Source organism: Eubalaena glacialis, chromosome 5, assembly GCF_028564815.1.
Source record: "Eubalaena glacialis isolate mEubGla1 chromosome 5, mEubGla1.1.hap2.+ XY, whole genome shotgun sequence".
Classification (NCBI taxonomy): domain Eukaryota; kingdom Metazoa; phylum Chordata; class Mammalia; order Artiodactyla; family Balaenidae; genus Eubalaena; species Eubalaena glacialis.
The window spans coordinates 32,478,239-32,502,297 of record NC_083720.1 but is presented as its reverse complement, the minus strand read 5'-3'; the positions used below and the strand labels follow the sequence as shown (position 1 = coordinate 32,502,297).

Here is a 24,059-nt window from a genome sequence, read left to right as displayed (position 1 = left end):
TACAAGGCTTGTCTCCAAAGGCTGCAAAATGAGTACATCTCCGCACCCACTCGTCAGAATCTTGAGAGTTTGTATAGCAGCCTTAACAGGGTTCAGCCCCGCGTACCATCCAGATGGTCTCAACAACACATTATCTCTCAAGGCTGCGTCCTTGAAATGGCTCTGGCTGTGGGAATGGTGAGCGGAATGTACATTCCAAGGATGGAGAGGGATGAGGAATCTCTGATTGCCTGCATCCAGTTCGCAGGTCAACCGGCAGTCATGTCCTTTTGATGACCTCTGCAACAGACATTTTCACTTGTAGTCAATGACTGTTAATACAGAGATTTTGATTTTGGCACATTTATGTGACTTTGGTTTTTGCACTTTTCTCTTATACTCGACCTCTTTATCAAAGTTAACTTTTAATGTTAATTTCTCTTCTAACAAAATTATATTATACTGTTAATTTTTATTGCAATTCTTTGAAAAAAATTTTTCTTCTCCTTTCTTAATATTTCTTACTATGTCAGTTATTTTATAAGCATTAAACAAAATAATACATGTAAAGCACTTAGCACAGTGTCTGGCAAATAAAATAGTAAGCACTTAGCAAATGTTAGCTATTATTATGATTTTGATTATGTTTATTCAAGATAAATTTAAATTTTGTGCTATTCTTTACTCATTATTCTACTCTTAGCTATGAGATCTTTTGACTATATAAACAGGAAAAAAAAATCCCTGTGTGGAAAACTCTGGGAAACCATATACTATTTTGCATTTCATATTCCTAATACCTTTATTCCTGTTATATCCATAGAAGATACAAATGATTCTCTAGTACATGAAACACCACTTACAGTTCAATTCTAAAAGTTAAATATATTTAAGATTTTATGCTTTGATCAGAGGTGTCAACAAGCTGAACTTTTAAATGAAAAGTGTAACACTTGTAAAATGCAGCTTTAATATAGGTAATGACCACATTAATTAAAGCAGGCCTTCTTCAGTAAACTTAATGTTGAGAATAAACTACCTTTCTAATCTTGATCTTCCTCTCGATGATGCTTTCCCAAAGTACCATCATTTTTTCATAGGATTAGTCTATGCTTGCTTTAGGCAAATGTGTATATTTTTCTGCTTTTTCTCTTTGCAAAAAGTACTAGTTTTCTTAATCTAGAAAACACAGGAGAAGTTGAACACAGGGAAAAATTGAGGGGAAAGTATGCCTGAAACAGGGATACTGTGTCTGCCTTTAGATTTGTATCTAACATATACCTGTATTTAGTCACTTTGCTCAGTGGGCTACAGAATGGTTTTATGAAGCAAAGATTACAAGGTATAGTCTCATAAATATTGATATCACTGTTTCTTGGCCAAAAGACTACATCTTTAAATAAAATAATAATAATAAAGGAGCAGTGCTTTACAAGCATTACCTCATATAATTCCTGACTATAACCTTTGGTCCACAGATAAGGAAATCAAGGCCTCATAAAGCTGAAGGTCACATAATCAACAAGGAATTGGTCAAGTTTGCCTTCAGAGCATGAATTCTTAACCACAAAACTATACTTTCTCTTTTACGCTTGTGCTTCTGTTTAAGTCTAAATGTCTCCTAAATAAACTTTTAACTTATTTTTTACTCAAAACTCTCTAATGGCTGCAAATGCCCACTAGAATTGCCCACAACGTATCAAAAGTCATATTGCTATAACTGCACCTATGTACAACATATAGATCACACAAAATAGCAGTAGCTACACACTGAGGTTCAAAGTCATTCAGGGCAGGCTCTGGGCAGCCAGGTGGTGAACCAGTCATGGGTCAGACATAACTCAGTCTCTCCTTCACTTGGCTTTTTTTCTTGAGGACCTGATTGTGCAGCAAGGCCCCAGCTTACTTTTAACAGATACTTTCTTTCTCTTGGGCAACAGAAGTGGTTATGCTCTCGGAGAGAACAGACACTTTTCAAAGAGGACAAGCCAGAACTGTTGGAAGAAAAGCAGAGAGGGAGTCGGTGTTCTAATTCATTTCAGTGGAGAGGTTTTCCTGTTCTTTTCCTTTTTTAAATTGAAGTATAGTTGATTTACAATTTTCAGGTGTACAGCAAAGTAATTCAGTTTTACATATCTGTGTATGTTTTTTTTCAATTTTTCAGATTCTTTTCCATTATAGATTATTATAAGATACTGAATATAGTTCCCTGTGCTATACAGGTCCTTGTTGTTCACCTATTTTATATATAGGAGAGTGTATCTGTTAATCCCAGGTTCCCAATTTATTCCCCTCCCTTCCTCTTTGGTAACCATAATTTCTTTTCCTAACAAAGGCAGATCACTATAGATGCTCAGTGCTGGTGCAGGTCTGGGAAATAAAGGTCCATGATGAGATTTTCCATGTTTCTAATTTCAGTTCTTCAAATCTAGGCCCTAAAATCTAGTGCCATTTTCCTGAGGATCTGTTGAAACAGGAAGTTAGGAAAACGAGGTTCCAATCTCAACACACCCCTGGCTCAATTATAGTCCTCACGTACTTACCTTTAGGGAGGCCAGCTTTTACCTTAGTCCAGAAAAGACTGACCGAGAGTTAGGTGGGCAGAATGTGTTTTGCACAACTTATATATAATTATATTCAGGACAAGACTGTGTGGAGGAGGAAATGGAATCCGCAGAAATACAAAGAGGCTTATAGGCCAAGAAATATAGCCCACACATAAAAGCCCGGTCGGCAAATACTTCCTTACTTTGTGAGTCAACTCACCCCTGCATACCTATGTGCTAATAAAAATATACCATATGTGGGAAGCATGACTTCTGAATTTCCTGATAAGGTATTTAAATGCTAACTCCCAAGATATGGACATAATTGTTCCCCTCTTGGATGGAAATGAAACTCAAATATGTGGTCTTGATTATCAGAGTGGAATACAGAATTGACAGATTTAAAACATTATATTTCTGCCAAAACATTGTATTTCTGCACTTTCTTTTCCTCCTTCTTTTTAAAAAAATAATTATTTTTCCATTCATTTTTCCAGCTGATGGAGAGATAAAAATGGCATTGAGATTTCCAAGACCACTTGGCAGTAGAGGTTTGGTGTAAGGGGTGAAGGTTTTAAAGGTTGGTTTGGGGTCATTTTTATGAGCTGGGAAAGAAAAAATTTCTACATATATCCTATTTGTAGATTAAAGACACACATACCAACCTGTGGACTGGTAGAAATCACTGGGTACTTTTATCTTCTTCTCCATCTCTCTAAAACACACAAGTGGGTGGCCGATCCCAAGAGCAGAGGGGCTTAGAATCATGTTTTCATCATGTCCCTCTCTGGTGGGTTGAGAACAAGGGGCACTATGGGACTAACTCAGAAAGGACAATTACATGACAGAACACAAAGCTCCTTTTTCGACCACATTTCACCCTGATGCTGTTGATTTCTGTTCTAAACGTTCTCAGCTTGATTTTATGAGTATATTTTTATAATTTTAAAAGGATAAGTTTTCTGAGTGCTAAGTATTAAAAATTTTTCTCTATATTTAAACTTTTAAAATATGCTAACAGGGACTTCCCTGGTGGCGCAGTGGTTAAGAATCCGCCTGCCAATGCAGGGGACACGGGTTCGGCCCCCGGTCCGGGAAGATCCCACATGCCGCGGAGCAACTAAGCCCGTGCGTCACAACTACTGAGCCTGCGCTCTAGAGCCCGCGAGCCACAACTACTGAGCCCACGTGCCACAACTACTGAAGCCCACATGCCTAGAGCCTGTGCTCCACAAGAGAAGCCACCGCAACGAGAAGCCCGCGCACTACCACGAAGAGCAGCCCCCACTCGCCACAGCTAGAGAAAGCCCGCACGCAGCAACGAAGACCCAACACAGCCAAAAATAAATAAATAAATAAATAAATTTAAAAATAAATAAAATATGCTAACAGTAAAAATCACCTTGAATTTAGCAGCATCAAGATTTTAATGTGAAGTATACATTTTTTCACGTCACCTGTTACGATCAGGGTTCTTGGCAAACAACAGAAACTCTAAATAATTTAGGCAGCAAAGGAATATACGGGGAGGCTGTTGGGTCTCTTACAGAATTGATGGAAAATGCAAGAGAATGAGGCTTGGAAAATGGTCAGGAACAAAAGGAGGTTAGTGGCAGAGGACTCAGCCAAGGTCATACCCTGGAATATTCAAGATAGGGTACTACTTTTGCACAGGAGACCCCCACTGCCACGAGCACCACCACCACTGCCCCCAGAATCCTGACTCTGTCGCTGCCACCATGAAACCACGACTCATTCTGTCCTTACATCTTTGCATCATTCCTACACATTCAACACTTCAGGCTGGAGTTTCTGAATTAGCTGAGCTGAAGTGCTATGTCACACCTTAGCTGTCTGTGGTTGGAGAGCCCATCTCCAATCCTTCAACCTTTATATATACATAAAAATTGAAGATTTATACAAGATTTATATAAAGGAGATCTCCCTAAAAGAGATCTAGATAATGTGGAGCCAAAAAAGTCATATCAACTATCACCTCTAATTCTTCCTATCAACATATGCATTCATATACTTTTTACATCGTCCACTAATGAATATTTTCATTCAGTATCCACTAGTGAATAAATCCATCCACTAGAAACTATTTACTCATATTCTCCATTTTTTTTCTATTTATCAACTTTCTCACTAATTGATTCCCTCAGTGATCTGTTTTTACTTTGTTTTCGTTTTTCCTTCTATTTCTTTTCCTAGTGGTATTTTATTCCCATTTGCCTTAATGACAATACATTATCTCCGTGTATAATCTGCCATCTCTTTATAATGCTGAATTTTCAAGGCCAGATCATGCAAGATTATTTCATCGTAGGAAATATGACTGCAAATCAAAAATGCTGGCATCTCAACCAAAATTATATATCCAGCCCCTAAATAAGCATCTCCTCTTGAATATTCTACTTGAGGATATACTACAAAAGCAAACTTGATATGCTGCCCACCCCCCGCCATGAACTAACCTCCCTCTATCATGTCTCTATTACTAGTACCACCATCTTAGGTATTTAAGAATATCAGAGAGATATTTGGGGAAACAGGTTGAGTTTTTGGATGGACTGAGAATGCATTATTATTTTCCCACTTAAAAATTCACTATGCTTGAAACAGTGCTTGGAACTAATTATTATCAATAGATTCCAGTAATGAAAGACGCCTGTATTTTCCCTTGCCCATCAGAAACTTCTTCACAAGAAGGATAAAGTATGTGTAAACAAAACAATATTTTTAAAAAGTCACATAAATAAGAAGCCAAAAAGTTTAATTTTATTGAATAAAGTTCATTCAGGGCTTACATAGATATTAATATACTTTAGATTATAACAGTTGAGAGATCAATAGCTGATAGGAAGGAAGGAAGAAAGCAGTTTGTACTTTCAATGTAAAAAAAAAAATCTAAATGCTACAGATGTCTTGTAAAATTCCCAAAACAAGGTCTAGCCAAGTTTATTGTTTAGTGGATTTTTTTTCTTTTTTCAAGAGATGAAAAGTGAGATTCAATGTGTATACTATTGGTTACAACTGATATAACAGCTTGAAAAAATCATGAGACAGAAGCATAAATATAATACAAAAAGACTATATTGTAGGAATATTTAACTATAAGTGGAAAAGATACATTAAAACCATGAGTGTGTTACACTAGTTCAGAACAGAACTCATAAGGCAGACCAAAACTGATGCTAGTTAAGGAAAAGGGTCTGTTTTTTAGGAAGCATGTCCATACAGATACCACCACAAAGAAATGCCAACAATAACTACATGGTCCCCTCTTGTTACTCAGTGAGGTGTCAAAGGTGAAATGACTGGGTTAACAGCTTAAGCTTTCTCCAAGGATTTGTAGTATTCCATCAGCACGGTCCAGGCCTTGGGAGCCATGAAACCTTCAGGAGGTTTCTGGCCTTCTCGGGCAAGTTTGCGCATTCGTGTTCCTGAAATAAATTCAAAGTCTTCATGGCTGAAAGGGAGAGAAAAAATAAAAATATTTCACATTTTTAAAAACTTAGTTATAGTGAAATTTTAAAAAACATTTGTTCCTTCTGTTCATGGTAGACAAGCTTAATGAAAAAACTATCTGGATGAAATGTACTACTTATGAATATCAACCTGATTTCAAGTTTTTCACTGAGCAAAAAATACCACACTATCAAAACTTACAAAAGAAAAAAAAAAAAAAAAAATGACCCCTCAGGTTGCCCTTTTATAGACATACCCATTTCCCTCCCTCCTTCCCAACCCCTGGCAACTAATAATTTAGAAATAGAAATTTTTTTTTTTAGAAAAACATGTAATTTAGATGTTTTAGATACACATATTGAAAACTTTTTAGGCAGTCTGAATCTGGAAAGCTAAATGCATTTTGGAACATTAAGAGAAAAACTGGAACTTAAAAAATAACAACAGCATGTAAGTAGCAATAATTAATATTATTCCATTGATAAGCTGTTACACAAAGGTAGTGCTAGTTCTTTTCACCTTCACACCTACAAAAACACACAAAAGCCCTTAGACCATTAAGCACAGAGCACCTATGGCTATGACACATACTGTCTATTGGTAATTTCAACCTCTTCCCTCAAACAAGGGAACCGACTAGACAGCAGACCCAAGAACAGAGCAAGAGTTCTGGGTCACTCAAGTCACCAGATCACACCCCCTGTTTACTCCTAGTCAGCGACTGTATGTTCCATCCCCACTTTGCTATTTGTGGAGTTAATCTGAGAATTGAGTGAAATCATAAACTGCAAGTGGCCCTTGTTTCTAGAGGCATGCCAGGTATGTTTTAACTAATAATCACACTTCTAGGAATCTATGTAAAGGAAATAATCAGAGACGCCAACAAACATTATGCATAAAGATAGCTGTCTGAAAACTGTTTTATGATAGTAAAAATGTTGTAAATAATCTAACAGTTGAAGGTCTAAGTAAATTGTGGTACAGCCCTGAGTAGAGTTATGTAGTCATTAAAGTATAGTTAAAGATTGGATAAAATGTTCACGATGTAATAATGGTAAGTGAAATAATCAGGACGCAAAACTTTATATACAATACCAATGCAATTTTGTTAAAATAAGGGGGTGGGGGGAGGAGAAGATCATAAAGAAATACACCCAAACGTTAACAGTGGTTATTTCTATGAAGTGGTATCACAGGTGCTTTTAGTTTTGTCATGATGTTTTCTGCAATTTTCTACAATGATGATTTATATTATCAATATCAAAATAAAATTTAAAATAACATTATTATCAATAAGAGCTTATTTTTAACATCTCTATCCAAAAGTGATTTAAATAATTTTAAATAATGTGACCTTTAATTGATCTGAAACCTCAATCATTTGGAACATTGCCCTGATGAGAGCAGATAAACAGGATGCTGATATAGCATTACACTCCCTATTCTGGCCCTACAGGAGTTACACTGGCTATTAATTCACCCCTAAATGACAGACATCAGCAGTAAAGAGTATATCTGAACAGTGCTGGGGACATACAGCATATTCAGTAAATAATGACCAGTGATCAAGTTTTATTAGCTTTCTGACTAGGAACTCAATAAATATTTGGTGAAATATGAAAGAATGAAAAGGTATATGTATAGAAAATTTTTATTCAATATAGAACCATTCAGAGTCTTATACAAGTCACTACTCTCCATCCCCTGGCCAAAAAAAGGGTAAGATGGGGTTTCTGGTTGCTGTGGTTCATCTGAGCTCGTTGTATATTCCCTTTTCTTTAAATCTGGATTATTCACACTAGAGGTTTCTACATGCCCTTCATGACCTCGTCAATAGTCATCTTCTGATCTAGCTTCTCTCTTGACCTTGCTCACCTCCACTTTATTTGGGGGAACCTGGTTCACTTAGTCTATCTATGAGCTCTTGGGTTGTCCACTTGGTAGGACTGAGCTCCAGACCAAGGAAGAATTATTGTGATTTCCCCATGATCCAGTGTGCCCCAGTTTCTGGCCTCTCCTGCTTTTCTAATTTGCATTGTCTGTGTGCTCAATGACCCGACTGCTCACTGGGCTTCTGAACCTTGGACTTGGTTATATTATCACCAGCCTCTACGTATCTTGCATCTGGCCGGTCCTTAGGCCTGCCCACTACTGTTAGTTCCTAAGATCAACTTGACTCCTGGTCCTGGATCTAGGTTTCCCTCTCATATTCGTTGCTGGCCCTAATTCTGGCCTTTCCAACTCCCCAGTGAGGTACCCAGAGTTTAATGAATGTCTTACCCCACTTTGAAACATCTAAGAGTCTGTTTTATTCTGGAATGCTACACATACAGGATAAGAATATAAAAAAGTGTAACTCATTTAATCAGCCACAGGAAAATCAACGTTAATGTTTTATAATCCCGTCTCTTGCTATTAAGCAGAAGTCACTACTTCTTTAACTCAGGCATGCGACATCTTCCCCTAGTCACCTGTCCGCTCTTCTATTCCCTGCACTACCAGAAAGACAGGAAGATATACATTCAACTCAATATTTCAACAGCTCTCATCTTCTCAGGTAAAACATCTTTTAAATGTCTGCTCACATTTTCAAAGATGTCCGAAGAAAAGGAAAGTTTAACAGATATTGCTCCAAAGCAAGATGGATTCAAGTAGTTTAAATCTAGGGAGTATCTCCCACTTCTATCATGTGTTCAATGTGCAAGAAAAGTCAAATCTACTATAATAAACTGGCCCATGCAGATGTGTTGGTTACAATAGTTCAAATATGAAGTAAGCTATCATCTTTCTCTTACATAAATGACTACAACTTAAGGGGAGAAAAAGAAATTGACTGCATGTGAGATGGGCCTAGGAAAAAAGCAAGACTATGAGAGGAGATTTCCAAAAAATTCAGGAAAGGTTGGGGTTGGAAACATAATTTTTAAATTTATCAACACTAAAATGAAAACCCAGTTTGAGAAAATGGATAAGCTCTCCAAGAAAGAAGACTTGCCAAAAGGGAAAGCATTTGTCGAAAGAGTAAGAAGAAAACCAAGATGATTATATGGAGGTCATGGAAAAAGAAAAAATTTTAATGTGAAGGCCACAGAGGGGCTAAGGAAGATGACCATGAGGGGGGAAAAAAAATCCACTGGATAAACGAATCAGAATTTAAATTTTCTTTAATCAAGGAGTTTCAGTGGATGATGAAGGAAAGAGATGGAGTGGTAAAGTGGCAGAGATACACAGTGGAGAAAAGATTTTTTTTTTTTACAAGAAAAGGGAGGTCTTAGCATGTGTACAGGCAGAAGAAAATAAGTGGCATACAATGAGAAAAGGGAGGAGGATGAAAGCCAGGAGAGGGTAACAGGAAAGAAATGAAAGATGGAGAAGAAAGTCTGGGATGAAGAACACAGAGAAAGGAGCTCTGACAAGGAGGGTGAAAAATGAAGAAAAGAAGAAACAGTGATGACGTGGAGTTAGAAAAAGATGAGGTGGTTAATGCAAGATGGTCTCAACCTTCTCAGTAAAAATGTAAGGTTGTCTCCTGTGGGTAAACAGAACCTGTGTGGGAATGAACTGATAATAGGATCCATCAACACAGTTTGGTGACTATCTCTAGGCTAGAGAGGTTACCCCTCAGGGCAGGGCTTAGCAAAGCAGCATCTGGAGAGGAAGTCAAGGGCGTGGAGGGGTCCAGATCTCTCCAATTGCATCTAAAAAACCCTCATTCCAACCTGATGTAAAACTGGTTAGTTCAGCTGAGAATCATTTGACAAATATTGCTTGAATGTTTTAGTTTAGGAGGGTCACTTATCAATTCCCTAAATAAGTGTCATTAAGGAAAATTATGACTCTAGATCTTTCTGGCCATGTCAATTTAAAATTTTGAATTCAGAAAGGAAACCCTGTGTCCCATGCATAAAGTACCTGTTCCTGACGGGGCAATGAAAAAGAAATGAGGGACCAGCTTGTAGAATGACTCTGTCCTGACTTTGTGATTAAAGGAAAAAAGCCAGACCAATTAAAGTCCTTTCTTTCCTCAGAATGCCAAACAGTCTGAAATCCAGAAGTCTGCTTGCATTCCTTCTGAATTTGAATTTTAAAACCAAAGTCCCTGGGTACCTCTTTTCCTGACGCTATTTCACACTCCATCTGCCCCGCATGCCACAAGCATTTCTTCATCACATGACACGGGACTTTCTGCTGCCACATGCTGGTGGTTCCTTCCACTCCACCCTGGCTACGGAAAACACATTTATTTCCCTCTGCCTCAGACTTGTATTTCTATCCCTCACCTGAGGATTTAATTTTTTATCAGAAGTCAGGTGCAAGGATTTGACACTAGAGTCACTATCTGTAATCTAATCACAGTTTTCACAATTACATCTTTAAATGGATAGCATTTTACAGAAAAAAATTAAATCAAGGAAAAACTGAGGCATTTGGGGAATGCTCTAAAACTAGCTCTGAACTTTACCTGTGAGTAATCGGAATCTTAGGCTTTCACTACAAAGCAATTCTAGCCAGTCCATCTAATTACACTGGTTAACCCACCTCCATGGCACCTGAAAAAGGAAATGCAAGTCTGTTGTTTTTTTTTCTTCCCTTTTCAAAACCACTTGGTCACAGATTCTTACAATCCACAGCTGACAGAACGCCTCCTCTTAAAACACACGCACACACACACCCCCCAAAAAACAAAAAACAAAAAAAAACCAAAACAAAACCAAAAACACCAAAAAGAAACAACTGAAGGGGAAGGGGTTAGAATGCAAGGACAGAAAAAAGCACACCATCCAGCAGACTATGTGGGACCCTGTGGGTCGAGCATCTTGTCCCATGTGGGACACACAACTACATATGGCCAGCATCTTGACCAACTCCAAAGTACAACAGCTCTTGGCCACTTGTTGAAGATTTTAATTCTTTACAAATATCTGCTGTCTCTCAGTCCACATATGTGGCCATCAGAGCCACCAGCACAAGCTGTTCAGACAAGAAGCTGGGGTCAGCCCAGGGGCCTTCAATTTTATCCTTCAAAAGTTCATATTCAATTAGACCAGCTTTTTAAAAAATACTAATTAGATAATAAGCAATCAGAGACGCAAAGGGGAGCTTCTTCTCTGATAGAACTAAAAATAATGGTAGTAACTTACAAGTGAATCTAATTAACTATTTGGGGGCTAACTACCTTTCATTTAACTCAAAAGAAACTCATATATAATACAGTATACATCAAGACACTAAGAATTCTCTTCAAATACAAATCATCTGTTCAAAACCAGATAATTAGTTATTTATGGCTTTCCAGGAGCCAAAAGGCATGGTATCATGCATGACAAATTTAACAATTTTTATTTCCAAACCAAAGACCAACTGAAATACATGAAAAATTTAATTATCTCGAACTAATTTATCAAAATCCTTAATTCATCATGTTTTCCTCCCCTCAAAAATCTTATAAATAAAAGCTAGAGAACAGCTCCTATCAGACATTCAGTCAAACAAGAAGTTTCCAGGGGATGCCTACTCATCTTTCTTCCAATCCCCCTGTTGCAAGCTACCTAAACCTAAACTATCATTTCATTAACTCTTGCCTGCACTAATGCATACCTTCACACTGACTTCCCTCCCATCTTTCTCTTTTCTATACTGCTAGGTCATTTCTATACTTTTATGTGCCATGTAGTAGTTTCAAACTTGTTTTTGTTTTAATAAACACTGCAAGTATAGTTACTTTGTAATCTATGTCTGGTAATTCTAGTATGTGAAGTCTCTGCAGGTCTGCTTGTGCCAACTGTAGTTTCCCTTTTTTTTTTCCCCTTGCTTTGGTGCTATGTTTCCTTGTATACTTTATCATTTTTTACTTAAGCTGTTCATTAAGCTTGTATAATTATTTGTGGGAATAAATTGGGGTCTAGGACAAAGGAGTAATGCTCTAGCGACAGTCTACATTTGCTTCTGCTGAATACTTAGAGGCATGTCCAGTTAAGAACCACCAAAAACTAATTTCATGGCTTGAGGGCTTTTTGGTTGTTTATTTGTTTTGTTTTGATACAACCCAGGTAGCATGAGTTTGGCCCATGTGAACAGTTCTGCGCTTTTGAGCCTAAAGCTCAGGGCTGTGCTCAGTCTCCTGGGGTAGGGGAATGGGTGGGGTTCACTTCAGATTCTCTCTTAACTACCTAAGGTGGGAGGGAGCATCAGCTCAATGGGAGTGCCTCCTGTTGGGACTCCCCACCTCGGTCAAGACCAAGGAAATCAACACTCAAATTTGCTAGGTCAACCAGGACAAAAGCAACTTCAACACTCAACTTACCTGAAGTTCTAACCTTCATTTAATAGTTTAGCCTCACAGTTCTTATCATCTTATCAGCACCACAATACTTTTATGGAAACGTTTTCCTTTATCCAGAATTTTTAGTTAATTTCTCAGGAGAATCAATCTGTATAATCCAACTAACCTAATTACCAAAAACCTGAACTTCCCAATATTTAATGTACATGGTAACAACACACTATCTTTTCAAAATCTATTCCAGTTTGTACCATTCAAAGAACTGCCTTATCTAGTCCCTGTCTCATCATCCTCCTTTCACTCTCTTTTCCAGCCCACCCTGGCCTTCTTCCCAAACCCTCTGGGTCTATCTCACCTCAGCACCTTTGCATGCACTTATCCCTTTGTCCAGAATGCTATTACCTCCTTCTTTACCAAGGGAATGCCTAACTCATCTTTTGGAGCTCAGCTCAAATGTCTCTTGCTCCAGGAACCCATCCCTGATAACCCAGACTTGGTCACACAAGTGCTAGCAGAGCTTCCCACATGTCTTCTGCAAAGCACATGCCATCCTTAAGTGGTTTATTGTCTGTCTTCTCTAGAATGTAAGTCCTATGAAGGCAACAACAATATCCGCTTGTTTCCAACCACAGTGCCCACATTTAGCAATGACATGTACGTAGTAAAGACTCAACAAATAGTTAATAAATGAATAAAGCATAGCAAAGTTGGAAAGTTTTATACTAATTTCAATGTAACATGTTGACTTTAAAACAAGACACAGCATATATAAAATATATAATTTGACTTTCAAAAATATACATAGTATTATGTCCCTAATTATGATTAAAATGTATAGTAAGAAAAGACAATGCAATAGATTTTAAATTAGACCTTATCAGTTAATGGTTACGCAATAACCCCCTGCAATAAAATATGTGCAAAATCTACAAACACAGGACAAGATTCATTGTCAAGTTCATGCAGTTACAGTCAGACTTCTACAAGTTTTTAAAAGAAACATCAAAATTAATAAAAACAAAGCACTTTATAAATGAATGGAAAAGACAGTTCCCCAGTACTCTAACAGAAATATTTATGTATGGCAAAGACTACATAGCAAGAAAGAAAAAGAAAAGAATTCACACAAGAAATATTTCAGGGGTCAATATGACAAGACCTGGATGTGAAGAGTGAGGCAAAAGGATAAAGGACTTCAAGATTCTACATAACGGGGAGAACAAGTAACTAAGGAAATTTAGGATTTGGAGATATATGAGGGGAAAGGTAAAGTTGCTTCTGGGCATTTTAAATAATAACAAGAAATCTAAGCAGAAAACACCCATTAGCGTGGTAGATAGAATTCTAAGATGGCCTTCATGCCCTTCACCCCGGTGTTACTACCATGATATGTCCTTATATGGCAAAAGGAATTTTGCAGATGCCATTAAATTGCTAACCAATTGACCTAAAATAGTGAAATTATCTGAGTGGGCCTAACCTAATCACTAAAGCTCTCTAAAAGCAAATATTCTCAGATGACAGCAGTAGTCAGAGATTTGAAGTCTGAGAGGGATTTGACCTGAGGGAGGTTCTACTGCTGAGATGAGGGGGCCCACAAGAAAGACTCTCAACGTGGCTTCTAGCTGCAGAGAGCAATCCCCCCCACTGCGATAGCCAGTAAGAACATGGGGAGCTCAGTCCTAAAACCGTAAGGGACTGAATTCTGCCAACAAGGGTCATCTTGGAAGTTGATTCTTTTCAGAGCCTTCAGATAAGAGCCCAGCCTGGCCAGAGAGTCCAGCTTGGCCCTCCCAGACTTCTGACCTAAAGAACTGTGAGGTAATAAATGAGTAATGTTTTAAGCCACTAAATTTGTGTCAGTTTGTTACACAGCAATAGAAAACTAACATAATTAGCAACTTGGAAACACTGAGGAATAGCTTTAAGAGTCACCACACAGAAACCACTAGAACAGATGAGCTTTCCTGTAGAAAGTAAATAAAAGAAGTGAAGAATATATGAGAAAAGCCTTGAAGGATGCCTCTAAGTAGAATGCTTTTAAAAAATGACACTAATAGTACATGATTTAAGGTGTACTCCAGCATTAAAAAATATGAAAGAAGTACTCTACTGATAAAATGGAAATAACCAGACAGCAAACATTTATGTCCACCTGTCCCTTCACTGACCCATTTCCACCAGGCACTCTCACTCATGTGCACTCTCTTTTTGGTGAGTTGCTATTTCAATAATCTGAACCAAAATTTTGCATTTATCTATCCAAATACAAAGAAGATTTACTGCATAAAGGAGAAAAAATTAGAAATAGCTGAATTATCTCTAAATGTTTGTAATATGTGAAAGAATGGGCTTTAATCTTGTCCTCCTAAAACTAAATTTCCTTGAGTCATTATTACAGCTAATATGAACCTACTTAACTTCCTAAGTATAAACAGATGATTTTTATCATAATTCTTATCAATAATATCTTGCCTGTAATCTTGATGAAGTTTGTTTCTTTCTCCCTAAGCCTTGTCTTACACTGGTATTTAATCAAATCAAAAGCTACAAAATCATTAATTACATAAAATCTGGCATTGAATAACAGCCATTAATCAAACATAAGACAACCTCATATGTGCATAATTAATAACTGTGTTTTCTCACTACATCAAAGACTATCGCCTTTCCACAAAATTTTAATCACTTTCCAACATATCCCCATCAACTTAATTATATTTGAACATAAATATAAAAAATTAGAAAACTGAGGCAGTTTTAAAGCTTCCCAAGTTACAATTTATAAGGATTTGGTAACTCAAAAAAAATTCCAAGAAAATGAGCCAGTCATGCAACTAATATAGAATTCATCATTGGAAAATCTTATGAGAACTGATGTAATTATTTAGCTTTTGAATGATTAAAAGAGAGACTTAAAGAAATATTACACAGATTTAACAAAACATGAAAGTTATCAAGGGCTTCCCAGTGCATCATTCAGCTACATACAGATGGGTTCTAGGATCCTGTGTGTGATTAAGTCAGCTCATCATGCAAAGAAACCACAGTAAGTAAACACATCGGCACAAGAAGTGTAAAAGAAAAGCTCAACTCTATTTAGTTTTGCTTCCTTAACTCATCAAAATGGAAACTCACCTAAGTTTTAAGCATTTGGCCACTAGCAGAACAATTCTATTTCTCACCCCTCACTCTATAAGTGACCAATTGTTACTTTCAGAACAAGGTTATGCTCAAACATCTTGTACACAAAGTATACAAATAAATTGCATGCTGGGTGAGAAGTGAAGGGTTGCCCTGCCCACGATTCCATCTCTGACACTATACAGTCTACAGATTTGTAGGAAGGCAAGGCTAACCCTCTGTGGGGGGGAGCTTTCAAAAGAATTGTCAACGGGTAATCCTCTCTCCAGACTAAGGAAATTAAAATCTCTGACGGTGGCCCTACATATTTTGAACCACAGAAGGACAGACCTATATTTGAAACTTTTTTATTTTCCTTAACATTTAATTTGTATTTTCAATCACCTTTTGCAGTAATATAGTTCAAGGTTTACTCTAATTGCTTTTTCTTTAAAGAAATTTTCTTTAAGCTTCTAAGGCATCTCTTTGGTAGAAAAAGTCCATTTACAACTCTCAGCACGTCACTTTTATAGCTGCACTTTTTTTAGACAGTGAAATTGTAGAATGTGTGTATGTATGTATATAAGTATATATATATAGACATACGCATACATATACATACATAAAACACACATTTATTTTTAGGGCAAAACAAAACATGCCACGATTTAGAGCTATTTCTAGGTATTGGCAAACCCTGATTTTGTACAAGTGTAAAAATATTCTGGTTTATTGCAAATTCTTCTCATGGTGTGGTTCTGAAGTATACTATAACCTGGGCCACAACTTGGATCTTCAGAAAGTAACAGTCTCGAGTGGCCACACCAAGGCTACTGGGAACATCAGGAGTTCTTTCATATTTCCGCAAACCAGCTATCCACTAAGCCTTTTCTGTTCATTGACTCGTAAGGTTTTCCTGTATATTGCTACAGTCTATCACTCAGAAAAGACTGCTATCATCTAAAATTATGCATTTTCTCCAGAATTATTATCATTAAACGAGAAGCCAACAAATCCCTCAAACTCCACTGTTAACAGTAGTATTTCTTTATCCACATAACTTATCATTTAATTAAATGACACCAAATTTCATGTCCCTTTCAGAAACAAGAGAATGTGTTGATTTTTAAAAAGTTTCTTTTTCCTTCTTGTCTGCACCATTACAAAACAGGCTACAACAAATGAGGACACAGGGTTAGGATCAGCGTTATTCCTGAATGCGCAGTCAACTGCACAGTATCAAGGGAAAAAGGATGAGCGCTCTCAGATTAGAAGTTATTAGACTCAGTCAATTTTTAATTAGCACCTGCCAGTAGAGGTGAACTGATAAAACATAAATTAAAAATAGAGCCAACCCTCTATATCCATGGTTTCCACATCCAAGGATTCGATCAACCTCTGACTGAAAACATCTGGGGGTAAGGGGAGAATTCCAGAAAGTTCCAAAATATAAACCTGTAAAACCAAGAGCGGGTTTTTTGAAAGGGTAAACAAAATCAACAAACCTCTAGCCGGGCTCACCAAGAAGAAAAGAGAGAGGACCCAAATAAACAAAATAAGAAATGAATGAGGAGAAATAACAACTGATGCCACAAAACTACAAAAAGCCAAAAATAAAACTTGAATTTATCATGGGCAGGCAACTATTTACATAGCATTTACATTGTATTTACAACTATTTACACAGCATTTATATTGTATTAGATATTATAAGTACTCTAGAGGTAATTTAAAGTAGAGAGGAGGATGTGTGTAGGTTACATACAAATACGACACCATTTTATATAAGGGACTTGAGCACCTGCAGATTTTGTTACCTGTGGTGGGGGGTCCTGGAACCGATCCCCCCCCAGATACTGAGAGACAACTACTTACTGAACATGAATTGTAATTTACACTAAAAAAGCAGGGGTACTAAATAAGCAGATATAATTTGTACTAAATAAGCATCAATCAACAAAGCATGAAGCACCTACTAATGTAAAAAGAACTAGGAGCTACGATTCCCAGAAATGACTACAGATTTTGAGCTAGAAGGGAATCAACTCATCCACTGCCATCATTGTAGAGATGAAGAAACAAGGCCAGAGATGACACAGGAATCTCAGGTCACGCAGGAAGAACGGGGCTAGCACTCATAACTTCTGATTCTAGAGCCTCACACTGCCACTCTAAATTTACAGAGTGTACTACCTGCAGGCCTATCTCATTTATTGCACTTCATTTTGTAGCGCTTTTCACATATTGAAGGTCTGTGGCAACCCTGCATCAAGCAAGTCTGTTAGCGTCATTTTTCCAACAGCATTTGCTCACTTCATGTCTCTGTGTCACATTTTGGTAATTCTCACAATATTTCGAACTTTTTCATTATTATTATATTTGGTGACCTATAATCTTGGACGTTACTACTGCAATGGTTTTGGAGCACCATGAACCACGCCCGTATAAGATGGTGAACTTAATCAATAAACGTGTGTGCGGCTTCCCTGGTGGCGCAGTGGTTGAGAGTCTGCCTGCCAATGCAGGGGACACGGGTTCGAGCCCTGGTCTGGGAAGATCCCACATGCCACGGAGCAACTGGGCCCGTGAGCCACAACTACTGAGCCTGCGCGTCTGGAGCCTGTGCTCCGCAACAAGAGAGGCCACGACAGTGAGAGGTCCGCGTACCGCGATGAAGAGTGGCCCCCGCTTGCCGCAACTGGAGAAAGCCCGCGCACAGAAACGAAGACCCAACACAGCCAAAAATAAATAAATAAATAAATAAATAAATAAATTTTTTAAAAAAATAAAAAATAAATAAATAAACGTGTTCTGACTGCTCCACCAACTGGCAGTTCCCCAGTCTCTCGCCCTCTCCTTGGGCCTCCCTATTCCCTGAGACACAACAATATTGAAACTAGGTCAGTGAATAACCCTACAATGGCCTCTAAGTTTTCAAGTCAAAGGAAGAATTGCACGTGTCTCACTTTAAATCAAAAGCTAGAAATGATTAAGCTTATTAATGAGGAAGGCATGCTGAAAAGCAAGACAGGCTGAAAGCTAGGCGTCTTGTGCCAAACAGCCAAGCTGTGAGTGCAAAGGAGAAGTTCTTGAAGGAAATTAAAAGTGCTGCTCCAGTGAACGCATGAATGACAAGAAAGCAAAACAAGCCTTATTGCTGATACGGAGAAAGTTTTAATGGTCTGCACAGATGATCAAACCAGCTATGACATTCCTTTAAGCCAAAGCCTAATCCAGAGCAAGGCCCTAACTCTCTTCAATTCTATGAAGGCTGAGAGAGGTGAGGAAGTTTAAGAAGAAAAGTCTGAAGCCAGCAGAGATTGGTTCATGAGATTTAAGGGAAAGCCATCTCCATAACATACAAGTGCAAGGTGAAGCAGCAAGTGCTGAGGTAGAAGTTGCAGTAAATTATCCAGAAGAACCAGTTCGGATCATTAATGAAGGTGGCTACACTAAACAACAGATTTTCCATGTAGATGAACAGCCTTCTCTTGGAAGATGATGCCATCTAGGACTTTCACAGCTAAAGAGGAGAAGTCAGTGCCCGGCTTCAAAGCTTCAAAGGACAGGCTCTCTTGTCCTCTGGCTCTCTAATGCAGCTGGTGACTTTAAGTTGAAGCCAATGTTCATTTACCATTCCAAAAACCCAACTGTCTTCAAGAATTATGCTAAATCCACTCTGCCTGTGCTCTATAAATGGAACAACAAAGCCTGGATGACAGCACATCTGTTTACAACATGGTTTACTGAGTATTTTAAGCCCACTGTTGAGACATACTGCTCAGAAAAAAAGATTCTTTTCAAAATATGACGACTCACTGACAATGCACCTGGTCACCGAAGAGCTCTGATTAAGATGTACAACGAGATTAATGCTATTTTCATGCCTGCTAACACAACATCCATTCTGTAGCCTGTGGATAAAGGACTAATTTCCACTTTCAAGTCTTCTTATTTAAGAAATACATTTCATAAGGCTATAGCTGCCATAGATAGTGATTCCTCTGATGGACATGGGCAAAGTCAACTGAAAACCTTCTAAAAAGGATTCGTCAGTCTAGATGCCATTAAGAACATTTGTGATTCCTGGGAAGAGGTCAAAACACCAGCATTCACAGGAGTTTGGAAGAAGCTGATTCCAACACGCATGGATGACTGGAGGGGTTCAAGGCTTCAGTGGAGGAAAAAACTGCAGATGTGGTGGAAATAGAAAGAGAACTAGAATTAGAAGTGGAGCCTGAAGATGTGACTGAATTGCTGCAATCTCACAATAAAACTTAAACAGATGAAGAGTTGCTTCTAACGGATAAGCAAAGAAAGTGGTCTCTTGAGATGGAATCTACTCCCAGTAAGATGTACAGATTTTTAAATGACAACAAAGAATTTAGAATATTACATAAACTTTAGTTGATAAAAAGCAGCGGCAGGGTTTGAGAGGACTGACTCCAATTTTGAGAGAAGCTCTCTTATGGTCAAATGCTATTAAGCAGCATTGTGTGCTATCGAGAGACCATTTGTGGAAGGAAGGGCCAATCAATGCAGCAACCTTCACTGTTGTTCTGCTTTAAGAAATCACCACAGCCCCCCACACTTCAGCAAACACCATTGGATCAGTCAGCAGCCCTCAACACCTAAGCAAGACCCTCCACCAGCAAAAACATTACAACTCACTGAAGGCTCAGATAATACTTTATTTTTTAGCAATAAAGTATTTTTTAATTGAGGTATGTAAATTGTTTTTTTAGAAATACTGCTATTGCGTACTTAATATACTACAGTATAGTGTAAACACAACTCGTATATGTACTAGGAAATAAATATACTTGTCTGACATGCTTGATTGAGATACTTGCTTTAATTACAGTGGTCTGAAACCGAACCCACAGTATCTCTGAGGTATGTCCATACTGATATTATCTATAGATAGCAATAAAAGTTTGTCAGTCAAAGGAAGATAGATGCATGCTCAATACTACCAATAATTTGTATTAAAAGGTTGTTATTTTTTTGCTCCTTCTAAGATCTTTGAAGAAAGAAGTTGCACTCTTAGTGGTCAAGAGCATAGGCTCTGGAGCCATACTGCTTGAGCTCAAGTGTTGAGCTGCCATTTACTGGCTCTGTGACCTTATACAAGTTATTTGAACTTTGTAGGCCTCAGCTTACTACCAACCTACAAAATGGGGATAATAATTGCACCTACTTCACAGGATTATTATGGGGTATTAATTACAGGTATTAATTTAATACCTGTAAAGCAATTATGACAGTGCCTGTCACACAACAATTGCACAAATATTAGTTAAACTCACTCTCATTACATAGATACCCTGGGCTTACCTGCAAAATCATCACTAGGCCTTGGTACTAAGTCCTAAGCACTTCTACATGCTCAGTAATATGGCAGACAGAAATGTCATTACTGCCCTTAAACACTTTACAACAAAATTCCTAAGATCATGAACCATGAAACCAGATTCAATTTTTATCTCTACTTCTAACTTCTGAAATATTGAGAAATTCGTTTCCCTGGTTTGCCTTTCTCTGAAATGGGTACAACAAAGCTTGTCACTGATAAGTTATAGTAAAGACGAGACAATACGTTGAAGCCCTCGGAGCAGCTTAGAGCACAAAGTATTTCACAGATCCGTGCAGAGAATGTAAAGCTTACTGCTCAGAGTCATAGTAGTCCATCCGCTTCTTTTTCTTGTTATAAGCCGCAACTCGAAAGGGAACTATTTCCAAGGTGATTAGGCCAGGGGCCATGGTCAGCACTTTGGCGCCATGAGTTGGCTCATACAGACCCTTCCCTGTTTCTGGATGAGGCACGCCAGCAGGGTCTCGTCCAACAATATAAAAATTGGCTCCTGCAACCATCCGTGCTCTGCAATGCCACTGGACCTAGAACAAAAATTTTCCTATTAGATAACCATGATTTTATGACCAGCACTTAGAAGTATTAAGTGGATAATAAATGCATATACTTCTTATACAGTCAGTATCAGCAGGAAATCTCAACAGATTAAAATGTTCACTTTGGGAGGCCAGAAACAAAACTGGCAACCCCTCGCCTTCCAAAAAATCTAAAAGTATATATGGTATGGATGTTTATGTATATGTATCTATATATTTGTTTTACTGGTAAGAGATATGTGAATGTACATCTGTGTCTATGTGTAGGATTTTATACAACTACTAGGTGTCATTTATATATTGTTCAAAATCTAATATGTTGGTTAGAAATCAGGCTAGTGGTTGATCCTCTGAGAGAGGCAACTGAAAGGGGCTTCTGGGGTAATGATAATGTTCTTTTTTTCCCGCAGCTTTATTGAGTATAATTGACAAATAAACCTGTTTATATTTAAAGCCTACAACGCAATGATTTGATATACATATACACTGTGAAATACCACAATCAAGTTACTGAACACATTCATTACGGCACAGTTACCTTTTTGTGCCTGTGGTGAGAGCACTTAAGATCTACTCTCTTAGCAAATCTCAAGTATGCAATACAGTATTATTAACCACAAACACCATGCTGTACAATAGATCCTCAGAACTTAACTCATCTTATAACTGAAAGTTTGAATACTTTGACCAACCTTGGAAATAAAAGCTTGTACCTAATCCACTTGGATGTTAGTTCTAGGAGTCCCTGGTAATGTTGTTTCTTAACCCAGGATCTAATCCGGGTGCTGGTGATCAGAGTATGCTCACTGTAAGAGTTCACTGAGCTGTGTGTACACTGTGATGTATGTACTTTTCTCTATGTTATACTTTAATAGGTTAAAAAAAATTGGATGAAAATTATTTAAATTATATGAATATTTACATAAACCGGTACCGAGAAAATCCTGTCACCTAAATGATTACTACCTAAAATACTAGATAAGAATAAAACAAGGTGTTGGTTGTGACTAAATAGCCATGCTGCATCCAAAGCTAGCTCTGTAGCCTATACTTTCACATTAATACTGTTTAAAAACAAAAATTAGTTAGTCGAACACCTAGAACTATAGAACTTTAGAAGTTAAAGTAACTAAGAGACCATCATTCTCATTAAAACTCGAAGGAAGTAAACCCTCAAAGGCTAAGTGACTCGGCCAACAGAGTGTAGGACAAACCCGGGTCTACAAACTTGGTCTTGGCTCCCTTTCAGTGTATGGCTCCATTATTTAGTGATTTACAAAACCATCTCGGTTCTGTGTGAAAAGAGGTATAAAATGATGAACACTACACATCACTTTCATTTTATCTCTCTTGATAGTTTCTCTTATACCAAGTATTTTATTTTTATCAACATAGTTCAGAAAGTGCAAGAGCACAGGGGCAATCCCATACCCTACAGTTGAATTGGTCACCCTGAGGAGTTTCAACTTTTTTAGTTGTTTCTACTGATATTTACATGTTTTTCTTTTATTTATTTATTTATTTATTTATTTATTTATTTATTTATTTATTTATTTAGGTGCACTGGGTCTTAGCTGCGGCATGCGGGATCTTCAGTTGGGGCATGCAGGCTCTAGTTCCCTGACCAGGGATTGAACCCAGGCCCCCTGCATTGAGAGCACAGAGTCTTAACCACTGGACCACCAGGGAAGTCCTTACCTCTATATTTCTAAGCAGCATGTGTACACTGCTGCATCTTGACTGTTTAATTTTAGATATTATATACTGTCATCCTCGATATCTGTGGATGCTCAAGTCTCACAGTCAGCCCTCTGCACTCAAGGTTCTGCATCCATGGATTCAATCAAGCACAAACTATGTAGTACCGTAGGTATTTACTGAAAAAACCCTGCGCATCAGTGGACTGCACAGTTCAAATTTGTGTTGTTCAAGGATCAACTGTAACACAGCCATTATTTCCACATTACTTATATTTCCCACTATAAAAGAAGATATGGGACTTCCCTAGTGGTGCAGTGGTTAAGAATCCGCCTGCCAATGCAGGGGACATGGGTTCGAGCCCTGGTCTGGGAAGATCCCACATGCCGCGGAGCAATTAAGCCCGTGAGTCACAACTACTGAGGCCTGTGCTCTAGAGTCCACAAGCCACAACTACTGAGCCTGCGTGCCACAATTACTGAGGCCGGCGTACCTAGAGCCCGTGCTCCGCAACAAGAGAAGCCACTGCAATGAGAAGCACATGCACCGCAATGAAGAGTAGCCCCTGCTTGCCGCAACTAGAGAAAGCCCGCGGGCAGCAATGAAGACCCAACGTAGCCAAAAATAAATAAATAAATAAATAAATATTTTTAAAAAAGAGAAGAAGAAGATATTTGGCTCTTACTCCACTATCCTCATTCCCTATCCAATTTACCCAAGAAATACAGTGATATCAATACTTTGGTGAAATAAACATTCATCTGTAAAATGGGAATTACAATAGTATTTATCGCATTCAATTTTTAAGAAAATTAACACAGGAAACATGTGAGGACTTAGAATAGTACCTGGTATCGAGTAAGTACACAATAAATGTTAGCTGTTATCATCTTTGTTTTATTCCTCTCCTTGTACAGCTGTTTGTTTTTCCTAGAGTTAATAACTGTCTTGATTTTTTTCCACTTGCTTAGTTTTCCATATACCTGTGTTTCTATGTACCTTGTACCATCCTTCTTCCTGAACACACAGTTTAATACAATTCTCAGTCT

General features: G+C 37.9%; 1 protein-coding gene across 2 annotated transcripts in view; it reads right to left on the bottom strand.

The window, feature by feature from the left end:
- Positions 1–5,336: 5,336 nt before the first annotated feature.
- PAPSS1 (3'-phosphoadenosine 5'-phosphosulfate synthase 1) overlaps positions 5,337–24,059 on the bottom strand; it is a 102,381-nt gene continuing 83,658 nt past the window's right edge. Inside the window, exons 12-13 of one of the 2 annotated variants that reach the window (XM_061191181.1) lie at positions 21,071–21,300; positions 5,337–5,997 (exon numbers count right to left, since the gene is read on the bottom strand). In XM_061191181.1, coding sequence (XP_061047164.1) covers positions 5,859–5,997; positions 21,071–21,300 — 369 coding nt within the window. In that variant the 3' untranslated portion in view covers positions 5,337–5,858. The remainder of the gene's footprint in view (positions 5,998–21,070; positions 21,301–24,059) is intronic. The other variant, XM_061191180.1, reaches the window with a different exon arrangement.